The sequence below is a fragment of the Ahaetulla prasina genome, chromosome 2 (genome assembly GCF_028640845.1).
Source record: "Ahaetulla prasina isolate Xishuangbanna chromosome 2, ASM2864084v1, whole genome shotgun sequence".
NCBI classification, from domain to species: domain Eukaryota; kingdom Metazoa; phylum Chordata; class Lepidosauria; order Squamata; family Colubridae; genus Ahaetulla; species Ahaetulla prasina.
This window is the reverse complement of record NC_080540.1, coordinates 235,305,460-235,317,978: the sequence shown is the minus strand read 5'-3', so window position 1 is coordinate 235,317,978 and position 12,519 is coordinate 235,305,460. Positions and strand designations below refer to the sequence as shown.

General features: G+C 36.3%; 1 protein-coding gene across 7 annotated transcripts in view; it reads left to right on the top strand.

Annotated features, from left to right (window-relative positions):
* The window catches only part of TLE1 (TLE family member 1, transcriptional corepressor), a 74,405-nt gene that overhangs the window by 49,500 nt on the left and 12,386 nt on the right, over positions 1–12,519 (top strand). For all 7 annotated transcript variants that reach the window (XM_058166071.1, XM_058166069.1, XM_058166075.1 and 4 more), the window contains 5 exons: positions 785–838; positions 2,171–2,323; positions 3,918–4,062; positions 5,006–5,196; positions 5,648–5,724. In XM_058166071.1, the coding sequence (XP_058022054.1) occupies positions 785–838; positions 2,171–2,323; positions 3,918–4,062; positions 5,006–5,196; positions 5,648–5,724 (620 nt within the window). The remainder of the gene's footprint in view (positions 1–784; positions 839–2,170; positions 2,324–3,917; positions 4,063–5,005; positions 5,197–5,647; positions 5,725–12,519) is intronic.

Genomic DNA, 12,519 nt, shown 5'->3' with positions numbered 1-12,519 from the left:
CAGTGGTGGGTTGCTCCCGGTTCGGTATGGTTCTATAGAACCAGTAGTAAAACTGGCGGGAGGCTCCACCCACCCACCACGATGTCATCATGGGTGATCTGCGCATGCGCAGAAGTGTGTGTACACCAGAGGTGGGTTTCAGCAGGTTTTGACCAGTTCTGTAGAACCGGTAGCGGAAATTTTGAATAGTTGGGAGAACCAGTAAATACCACCTCTGATTGGCCCCTCCCCAATTTATTCTCTGCCTTCCAAGTCCCAGCTGATTGAGATGAAATAGGGATTTTTCAGTAACCTTCCCCTGGAGTGGGGAGGGAATGGAGATTTTACAGTATCCTTCCCCTGCCACGCCCACCAAGCCACACCCACCAAACCACACCCACAGAACCGGTAGTAAAAAATTTTGAAACCCACCACTGGTGCATGCACACAAGCGAAGTGAGCGCGTACACGCGGTCCCATTGCCAACCAATACTAAAGGTAAGTAGAACCTACCCCTGATCTGCACCCGTGGCCTATCAGCTTGGTTGTTTTTGGACAATGCTGTTTCAAAGAAAGAACATCTGACAGGTCCCAGACACAGAGAACCTTCTGACCTGCAATTTATCATTCAGTCAATCCAGATGTTGGTGAAATTCTGTCTGAGGCACCCACTTACATATACTGTGCTAGCAAGGCAGTTTTTTTAAAGGAGTTATGAGTGGGTGCCCTTTATTTTTGTTTTGTTGTTGGTTGTAGTGAGTAGACTGTTAAAGTCCAATATTCTAAATATTGTTTTTAAATTTAGGACAGCGATGGAGATAAAAGTGATGACAACTTAGTTGTGGATGTATCTAATGAGGTAACTTGCTTAGTGTTTTTTTTACTGTAGCTGAAGCTGAAAGGAATATAAATATTCTAGACTATAGGGTGAATACCTCTTGTTAGAAACCTGCATGAATCTTTATATCTCACATTCTTCCTTAGCCATCTTTGTTCATTTTAATGTTAATATTTAACATTTTAGTATTTTAAGGTTTTGTATTGTTTTTATTGTGTTGTAAGCCACTTAGAGTCACCTGATGGGTGACATATAAATTTAACAAATAAACATGCTATTAGTAATATATCTTCATTACAGAAGCCAAACAGTAGGGAGAAGTTACACTATTATTAAATTCATATTTACTACAGACTCTAGAAACCAAGGCATCTATCCCGTGGCCTATGGATGCTTGAGAGTCCTTGAGCTCTGTGTTTGTTCTGTCAGTATTGATTTGAGAGTGGAACTGAGCAGACTAAACACATGGGAAAGAAAAAAAATCATAGAAATTATCATTATTTTTGCGGTTCCGCAAATGGTGCAATTTGCTTATTCAAAGTTCTTATTGTGCATATGATCATAGATAAATGAACAATGCTTATTCTGGATATATTAAAAGAATGGGATGGTGTGCAGGAAATATAAAGGAAAAAAAGCCATTTAAGGAACAGTTCTGATCTTTTTAGTGTGATGTGAAAGCATATAATCATGTTTATTTATTTATTTATTTATTTATTTATTTATTATTTAAATTTTTATACCGCCCTTCTCCCGAAGGACTCAGGGCGGTTCACAGCCAGGTAAAAAAATACACAATAATACAATATAAATACGATTAAAATACAATTAAAAAACTTATTAAATTGGCCATTTATGATCAGTAGAAATTTAATACAGTACTTTTGCTTTTTTTCTCTCTCGCAAACTTATGTAAAATTATCTATCCTGCTTACTTCTCCCTTTTGTTCCTGGGAACTTGATCTGAAATGCACCAAACGTTTTTCTTAGTGGTTTGAAATAGTCCTGTTCGTCATTTAAATCTGGGGTCTCCAACCTTGGCAACTTTAAGACTTGTGGACTTCAACTCTCAGAATTCCTCAGCCACCATGGGGAATGATTGGCTGGGAAATTCTGGGAGTTGAAGTCCACAAGTCTTAAAGTTGCCACGGTTGGAGACCCTTGATTTAAAGCATAGATAATTTTTCCATGTAGTAGATATTTGTAACTGGTGTAAAATAAATTATAATTGAGTCATATTTTTAATATAATATATGACAAATGTCAAAGCTTTTGAACCGTGGGTACAAATTTACTGCATTTAAATCAACAACCACTAACTGTATGTCTTTGTTACTACCCTTGCCCATAAAGGACCCTTCGTCTCCCCGAGCAAGTCCTGCTCACTCCCCACGAGAGAACGGCATAGACAAAACCCGTATCTTGAAGAAAGATGCCTCTAGTAGCCCAGCATCTACTGCCTCATCAGGAAGTTCTGCTTCCATGAAATCCAAAGAAATAGGTTTGGTAAGTATTCTTCTCAATTGTATTATATTTTGACAACTAATCATTATTTATTACTGCATTGTGTGCAAGCTTCATGACTTAACCATAGTTCTTGTGGTGAGACAGATCAAAACTGTAGTAGCAGTTCATTATTAACAAAAGAAAAAAAGGAAAAAATCCTACCTGCTCATTAATTATTGGGCAATGTTCCCCTTTCTTTTTTCAATTTTTCTGGTACTGTCCACATCATGAAATCTGATCACAAAACCAATGTTGGGATTTCAGTTGTGATTTGATTTGGGATTGTCTTTTGTGGGTTTTTGCAGCTTTTTCACATTCCACACAAAATGATCCAACGGGGGATACTATTTTTCTGTTAATGTTTCTAAGTGTTGTATTCCTACATAAATGATTTCCTTCATACATTATATCAGCTGTCAGGATACTTAATGTGTCTTATTGGAAATTGCATGGAATTCCTTCGTTTAGAAGAATGGTAAACGAGGCTATAAAAGGATGCAATAATGTCATAAACATTTTGTATTTCAAAATCAAGTCTGATTGAGAAATGAATTTAATGTTGAAGCCATTTATGGAGTATAATTCTAGCCATAGACTTGTGTGACATACAAAATTGGATTTCTCTTTTTAAAATATTATACTTTGCTGGATTTTTTTTATAATGAGAGTAAATTGAAGATGAGCTCTAGCATGAGTCTGAACGCTCAAAAAGGCAAATCTCTGGTCCCAGGGACCAATCCAAATTCAATTTCACATCGTTATCCTGGGACCCAGATATTTGCCTTCATTCATGAGGGTAAAATGTTTAAAATTAGTTGGAAAACCCTGTTAATCATTTATTCTGACTGATCATTTTTATAATGGTTGCCTTTGGTAATTAGTTATTATTGATTTCCTTTTAAAAATAATCAAATATGATGAAAGAGTATTTTACGTGTAGCGTTAATCTAATATTCTATTGAACATCCTTACAGTATTCAATTTTAACACAGGTTGTAAATCTGTTTTTAATTTCTCTTTTGTTCATTTGTCTAGTTTTAGTTGTATATCTTTAAAAAAAAAGATGAAAAAAAGCTCAAGCTGTATCTATTCTTAATGAGGTCATGAAGATAATTTATTTTCTTATAAATTAATTTTTTTTTACTCCTTCTTCCTTATGAAGTTTCTGGCAGAGAGAACAAGTCTTTTGTAGTAAATCGCCATCCTTTTGAATTCTAGTTGACGCATAACATTTGCCTTTTGTCTCTTTTTTTCAACTGGTTTGTAAAATATATCTTTGTAATCTGAATTACTCTGTCATTTACCTCCTCCAAAGTCCTATATTTGAATTAAAATAGTTGAAGAGTTTAAAAAATTACAAATAACTAGTAACATCTTGCCAATGAGCTATACAACTAAAGAATGTTGCACATCATTCTCTCTCTTTTTTTTTAGTAGAAATAAGGAAGGTAGACACTACTAATATTGAAAAATAGGAGATCGCCCAAGGATAGTTCATTGTAAAAGTTCACAGTGTCACATGGTGTTGAAATTGAATACTCAATAATCTCCTGGATTAATAACAGTGTTTATTTGATTTGTTTAATGATGACAGCATGAAAAGGCTAGCACACCAGTTCTTAAATCCAGCACACCAACACCACGAAGTGATGTACCAACTCCAGGAACTAGTGCTACACCAGGTCTTCGTCCCGGTCTTGCTAAACCGCCAACCATGGACCCTTTGGTCAACCAAGCTGGTAAAATAAAATCTGTCATGCACCAAATTATTACAAATAATATAATTTGATGTGGTTATCATGTACCTGAGGATTATAATTGTCTTCCCTCCACTGCTGAGGGACCATAGATGTGGGAGTCATAAAAGGGCATAGATAGGGGAAGATAGGTGGGGGGAGAGCTTAATAGGCAGCAGTCCTTAACCTTACTGAGGTTAAGGTGAGGGACCAATCCAAATATGGCTTGACTTGGAGTGAGTCCTCACCAAATGGCTGATAGCATTCGGTTAACAACGGCAATGGGGAGTGCTGAGATTACCATCAATAATCAATGTAATTATGTGATGTCACACTTAGCAGCAGAAATTCCCAGTCCTCGTTACTATTGTAATTAGAGGATTATCTGCATAGAGGGGAGTCTAGGAAAGGTTTTTAAGAAAAGGAGAATTCTGCATGTTGACTAATACTTTTTTTCTTTTGCTCTTTGACCATGTTTATTGACATAATAGTCATAATGATAAAGTTAAAAATTATCAGATTCCAGACTGGCAAAATGGGTTTATTTCGGCCATTTGTATGCTTGTATAATAGCAAACGGTAAATGTAATTGATTGGAATAATTGAAAAAAATAGAACAGTAGTGAGGTCAAATGTTAGAAAATGCCTGTCAATGTCATTTTGGAAGGGTTTTTTTTTTTTTGCATTTCTCAAGAAGAGGTTGCTAGAGTGAAAAATGTTAGCTGAGTTTATGGTTGGCACCACACTTCTTTAACCTTTACCTTTGAAAACTCATTAATCTTTGAATAACAGAGTTACTCAACTTTAAACTTGATTGTGAAGTTATTCTATTTCACACAGGATCGCAATCACATAAAGTGTAAGCAGAGTTTGCCATGCAGATAGATTAATATGGGGAAAAAATGAGTTGCATCAAGTATACAGAAACTGTCTCCTTTTCCTACAGCTGCTGGCTTGAGGACACCTCTGGCTGTACCAGGTCCCTACCCTGCTCCATTTGGAATGGTACCCCATGCTGGCATGAATGGAGACCTGACCAGTCCAGGAGCTGCCTATGCTAGTCTCCACAACATGTCCCCCCAAATGAGTGCTGCCGCAGCCGCAGCTGCTGTAGTTGCTTATGGACGCTCCCCTATGGTAGGTTTGCAGTCTTGTTGAATGGGGGATATAATTTACTGAAATACTAACACACTTCTTTAAACATTAAAGAACATTAGGCATGCTGCAGTTCTAGACACGGGATTTTTGTCCCCTACTATGTTTATATGTTCCTACACAAAATATTTTTTCAAATAAGGGGAAATACTAAGGTCTCAGTTCCTTCATTTTTAAAATGTTACATTAGTTAACAAATAAAAACTCACAGCTGTACTGAATATTTTTTTTTCTTAAAATGAACAGGTGTTCTTCCTACTTTTAAAGATGAGTCAGGAGGTATATATTATGATGGTGGACTTTGTTAATAAATGAGAACATGTATATCTAATTTCGGTAGACCTGTGTTTTCTGAAACCTACTATGGGGGAAAGTTCAGTAGTCTTGTACTTTTTCTAACTGATCGGCCTGTTTGTTTCTATGATTTTATCAGGTTGGGTTTGATCCTCCCCCTCATATGAGAGTACCTGGAATCCCTCCCAATTTGGCTGGAATCCCTGGTGGAAAACCGTGAGTAATTTCTGACAATTGTAATGAAATTTAAATTAGCCAGGGCACAATGTTTATAGTAAGAGATGAGCACCCACCCCCCCCAAGATGCAAGCATGAAAGGCTACTATCTTCTACTACAGGAAGTCCTTGACTTAACAACAGTTCATTTAGTGACCATTCAAACTTACATCACTGAAAAAAGTGACTTATGACCTTTTTTCCCAGTTATAACCATTGCAGCATCGCCATGGTCACGTGATCAGAATTCAGATGCTTGGCAACTGACTCGTGTTTATGATGCGTGCAGTGTCCCAGGGTCATGTGATCATCTTTTGCCACCTTCTGACAAGCACAGTCAGTAGCGAAGCCAGATTCTTTGAACAACTGTGTTATTAACTTAACAACTGCAGAGATTCACAGAACAATTGTGGCAACAAAGGTTGTAAAATGGGGAAAAATTCACTTAATTGCCTCACTTAGCAGCAGAAATTTGGGGCTCAATTGTCATAATTTGAGGACTACCTTTACTATATTGTCTAACAATATTTACCATTCCTGAACAGAGCACTTTATACTGTTTTTATGCCATTAAGTTGGCATAAAATATAAAAAATATAAAAAAATATTGGCAAGATTTGTTGTCTCTTAGAATTTTGCATTACCAGGATGCTAAAAGAAATTGGATTTTAATATTGGCTGATAAATAAAACATAGTTTTAATTTGCATTTAAGCTAAAAACATACATGCTAAAAATGGTGATTCCCATTTCTAAGTTTAGTATGACTTAAAAGATAATTCATTTTCAAGTTTCAGACAATTTCAGAATATTTGAATACATTATTTACTCATTTGTTCCTATGCTGCAAGATAGTAGAATGGGAATGCAAGGCAAATATTCTGCTTCAGAGTTCAGAAATAAAACCTGTCAGTCACATTTCAATTCTTTACAAAATGTTTGCTCTGGATATTTCATTCCTAATGTTCGTATTCCACAGCAAAATTCAAATGCCACATTTGAAAAGTAGTTCTTCAACCTAAGTAATTCTCTGCGAATAAAGTGTGTATATTAGAGCTGTGCAAAGTTTCATCATGAAAGAATTTTGTTCAAATCGCGTTACTAGCATTAATTCACAAATCAAAGAGGGTACCTGCTTGAAATCTTTGGTTTTGAAATGCTTTGTAGTCTTTTACAACGTTTTTCAGAATTCATAGCTTTTCTGGTGTTATGAGAGTTTATGCAACTTGAGAATTAGGGAGGCTGGGTGGATTGAGGGGGTGTGAGGAGCTCTCTGACAGATTTGAGTGGCTATCTTTTGAGTTTTATTGTCACCCACACTCACATTATTGCACTCTCTTTAGAACGTGTGAGGTTAATAGTAATTGGGTGCCGTTTACTTTCTTAGTACTCAGCTTCTTTTCTTCAGGTTAATCGGAAAAGAAGACCAGTCAATTCAATAAGCAATTTGGATTTTACTTTTAAATTCTGCCTGAAATGGTTTAAATCTCTCAAAAATGAATATATGAATGCTAGGCTAACACAAGGCTCGGCCTAAATGTTATTTATTTTTAAGAATAAGTTGTGGTAGGGCCATATCATCTTAGGTAGCCTATCTATGTTCTGCCTGCCTGCAACTGATTGTGCTAGCCTGGTTTTGCTGCCTCTCTAATTAATATAAAGTAATACCAGCAAGCATAATCCTAACATTATGACATAATGTTATAATATTATTATAATACAATAACATAATGACACAGTGGCTAAGATGTTGAGCTTGTCGATACAAAGGTCAGCAGTTTAGCGGTTCGAATCCCTAGTGCCGCGTAACAGGGTGAGCTCCCATTACTTGTCTCAGCTTCTGCCAACCTAGCAGTTCGAAAGCACCTAAAAAATTCAAGTAGAAAAATAGGGACCACCTTTGGTGGGAAGGTAACAGTGTTCTGTGTGCCTTTAGCGTTTAGTCATGCCGGCCACATGACCATGGGGACAACTTCGGACAGCCCTGGCTCTTCAGCTTTGAAACGGAGATGAGCACCGCCCCCTAGGGTCAGGAATGAGTATCACATATGTGTGAGGAGAACCTTTACCTTTACTTTTAATACCAGCAAGTATAATCTTAACACAACTGAGTCCTACCTCCAGAGAAGAGTCTTTTCTAGGAGAGTCCCAGTTTGCAAAATTCTATCGTTTTCCGATCTGTGGAAGAGCAGTTTCCTTGACAAAATTGCAGGCCTTCCTCACCTCCCATTTGAGCCTTTTCCCCAGCTGCAGCACTGCAGCGTTGCCAGTGAAGCTGCAACCTTGACACAGGTGTGGGAGGAGAATGGGGGAGTTGTGAGTTTTGGAGTTCTGCAGCCGTTAACAGAGTACACAGCCAAATGAAAGAATGAGCTTTTCCTTCAGAGGGAGTGAATGATCCTCAGAAAAAGTACAAAGGGCCCAGCAAAAGAAAGCACAATTTGGAAAGGTGCAAGAGTTTTACAAGCAACAATAAAGAAGAAAGAAAAGTAGAAAGAAAACACAATTAAGACAACTAGTTTTGTAATAAGAAAAAAGAGCTATATAATAGTTAAGACTACAGAGTTTGTTCAGACCAAACAAGCAGAAGTTGTTATAGTAATAGAATAGAGGACGGAGGTAATGGGAAGTGTATGTTTGCATATATCTTGTGCATGATTTCTGTAATACACCCTTGCAAAATAAAAATAAAAATTCTTCCTTCCTTATAGGGAGATATAATGGAAACCCCCTAATGTGGGAACTAGCGCTTTTGTGTCTCTCCTAGGTCTGAGTCAGTCTAATGATTGGATGTGGTTTAAAAAGAAGCCCTGACAATATCACCACACACACAGAAAAAGGAACTCTGAGAAGCAGCAAAACTATGCTGTCCCAGTCAGCATTTTTCTTCTGTTCCCTGCCCAGAAGAGCTCACGTCTTTCCTCTGAAAGTCAACAGTTAGGGAACTCTTCACTTGAGTCTCTGTCTCTCTCCCTCTCCCCCCTCCCCCAGGAATCTTTCTCAATATCTTGGATCAGTAGCCTAGACTTTGAGGTATAATTTGAAAGCTATTTCGCTAAATTCTTCTTCTTGGTGATCTGGACCTTAGAAGAAATGAAGAGGAATTATTATTATTATTTTTTAAAAAAACTTCCTGTGAAACCTTATAAAACGCTCAACAGAAATTAGGCAGGATCAGTGTTCTCTAGAGCAGGGGTCTCCAAACTTGGTCCCTTTAAGACTTGTGGACTTCAACTCCCAGAGTTCTTCAGCCAGCTTTGCTGGCTGAAGGACTCTGGGAGTTGAAGTCCACAAGTCTTAAAAGGACCAAGGTTGGAGACCCCTGCTCTAGAGAATCTTATCAACCTTATCTTTTAAAACCCTTTTTTGCTAAAACAAACAAACAGCTGCAGGTATTTATATGCCTTTCTTTTATAGCCTATGGATGATTTCTTTCCCAAATCAAATCACAAAGTGTCTTGAATCTGTTATGTATCTAATTTTGGAGGGAAAATTAAGTGGGAAAAAGCTCGATGATTATTGGCCAGCACCCTGGCTAAGAAATTATACCTGTATAAGGAGAGCTTTTCCTACTGTACATTTTCTGGATTCTCACTGTGAAATAAAGAGCTGTTGTTCACATAGACCTGGCTCCTGTCTCCTCACTCGCCCAACTTAACAGAATCAAAATCACTTTATCTCTGAATCTCAGACCACCAAATCATACCAAAGCTGATCTGCAGAGGCCTGTTATTTATAACTTGTTAGTTATTTGATTCATTCCTGGAGAACTCGAAATATCTAAGAACTGAAGTCCTGTTTTCTAGGATCCTTTCTGAGATTTGATACGGGCTTAAATTGTAAATGTGGAATATTATGTATCCTGTCAGTTCTTCGTTACCTACAATACACATATATACCCAAATCATCATAAAAGAATTCTGTTTTGTTTTCTTTCTCCAATTGCATATCTATCTCAGCAGGCAAGTTTCTGTATATTATGTATTAATTATATATTCTGGATTTTGATGGCAGTTTTTACTTTTTTGTTTTTATTTAAAATACTAATGTTCAGCCTTCTGATGGGGGATTTCTTTTTTTCTTTTCTTTTCTTTTTTTTTGATGCAAAACATTTAGTTAAGTTGAAAAGTAAAACCCCTTCATGAATCAGGATCTGAGAACTTCAGGGTCATAAAAGCTCCAGATCTCCTGGCTATTATTCCCCAATCTTGTTTCTTTGATTGAACTAAAAAATAATAATACTACCTGGTTCCTTTCTCTTTGGCTCCTACACAACATATACCCACTGTATATTCTTTCTGCCTTAAAGAAACTGCTTCTTTCTTAGTCTTTGTGTACTATATAAATAGACATGATAAACTTTGAAAACCCTGGATGCTGAGTTGATCTCCTTTCATTATTTGCTTTTGAAATTAGATTGACGCTATGCCTGATCACCCCAAGGCAGCAGGATGTCTTCAGTTACCCATAGCAACTTTCTGATGTTATAGCCTTATCTGTGATAGATAAGTCTATTGAAAATTTCTGGTGTAGGAGTTCAGATAATGCCCTGTGTATTGCAAATTTATATTGACAGCAGGAGAGTTTTCAGCTTGAGTTTGAAAACTAGTTCCTTTCAGGCACATAAATCAGGATGTCACATTGAAATTATTTGGCAAATGAAATGCAGGATCCTTGCTATGTCTCTTCTTGACTGGGGAGCTTCACCACTTTCATTCATAGTTCAAGAAGTCAATAGAGTGGAGTGTGTGTGCATGGGTGTGAATTTGTGTTTGTTCAACATATATTGTTTTCTTTCTAGCAAAATGGATTTCTGAACTAACACATGACATTTACAATAGAAATAGATGCTGGTTGCTCAAAATAACAATAATGAGAACAATAATGCTTTTAGCTTGACAAGATTCTAAGAGAAACTAAGACACATGATTGTTGCTGTCCTCCTACTCCTCCTCAAATCTGGACTTCCAAATGCTGATTAATTTCAACTATCATTTTTATCATTTATTTTTTAGTTATTATTAAATTAATATACCACCATCTAATTGACAAATAACTATGGATGGCTTACTAAAATATTCCTGACCAGTGACAATGCTGGGGCAGGGGCTGAGGAAATTTGGAGTCCAGCAACAGAGAATATCATAAACTCCATCCCCACAAAATTTTTAGCTACTAATTTATTCTAATACAAGACTTGCTTTGTATTCCATATAGATTGTGATCTCAAAATTTTCTTGCATGCATTTTATTGGATGAAGGAAGTGGCATGCAGTTGTGGTGATCTTTTTAGGATGAAGAATAGTGTTTCAGATTAGACATAATATCTTTGATATATTTTTAGGTTTTTGGATTGAGAATGTACTTTAATGGCTCTTTGCCATATTGTCCATTCCTTGTTCGTGTCATAGTTTGATATTTCAGTTATTGATTAAACACTTCAATCTGCATGGAGAAGTTGGCTTAATTTATGTTTATAAACTAGAATGTGCAATCAGGAACATATCCTGGTTCCTAAGCAAATAAAAGAGAACAATTTCCCAGTTACTTTAATGATACATTTTGATTATATTAGTCCTAAAAAATTGTATTATAGTCATGTGATAAGATCATGAATGATATTCAGATCTTATATTGGAACAAGGTCAATATTTCATGCTTGATCAACTAATTAAAAATCTGCAAAATCTTTAGACACATGTCTGGAAGGAAATTTATTTTTATTTATATGTTGAAGATGATAGTTATATGGTTCTGTTTGTTATGGTTTTCAAATTCAGCAGAGACCTCTAAAAGCTAGTGGTAAATGAAAATATAATATGGATGAAGAGGGGAAAAGAGGCTTTTGTTTCCTATTTTTTTCCTTTGGTGCATATTTGAAATGCTTAGGGCTTCTGATTGAATGAATGTATTGATTTCATTATACATACGTGTAGCTTTGAGCTTGGCCTAGGTGGCGTATTTTTTAATATATTTTAAGAACTTACTTTAGTAGCAGGTGGTCCTCAATTTATGACCAAATTGAACCCAAAATTTATGTTGCTAAGTGAGAAATTTGTTTTGCCATATTTTACAATTTTTCTTATCACATTTGTTAACTGAATCACTGAAGTTGTTAAGTTAGTAACATGGTTGTTAAGTGAATCTGGTTTCCCCATTGACTTTGCTTTTTAGAAGGTTGCAAAAGGAGATCACATGATCCCAGGACACTACAGCCATCATAAATGTAAGTCAGTTGTCAAGCATCCGAATATAAATCACATGACCATGGGGATGCTGCAAGGTCATAAGTGTGAAAATGGTCATAAGTAACTTTTTTGAGTGCTGTTATAACTTGGAACGGTCACTAAATGAACTTTTGTAAGTCGAGGACTACTTGTATTAGATAGAATTTGGATATAATCAAATTTCAGTGATCTTTATTGAAGAATTCAGACAAGTCATTCCCTCAATAAATACATTCTATTCTATGTATTTAGCCTCTAGGAACTGGTTAATGAAACTCTAGAAAACTGCTGACAGGGTAGGAAAAGTATTTGAACTGAAAAGGCACATCAGCTCAGAATTGATAGGTATTCCTGATTAACGTCACTGTGAAAAATAAACTATGTTATCTGTTCCATGCCACTGATTTCCTTTGTTCAGATAGAAACAGTTATAGGTAATCCTCAACTTAAAACCAGAATTGAGACCAGAACTTCTATCACTAAAAGATGTGGTCATTCAGCAAGTCACACCCAATGAATTCTTTTGTTAAACAAATCCAATGTCATCATTGACTGTCTCAGAAGCCCCC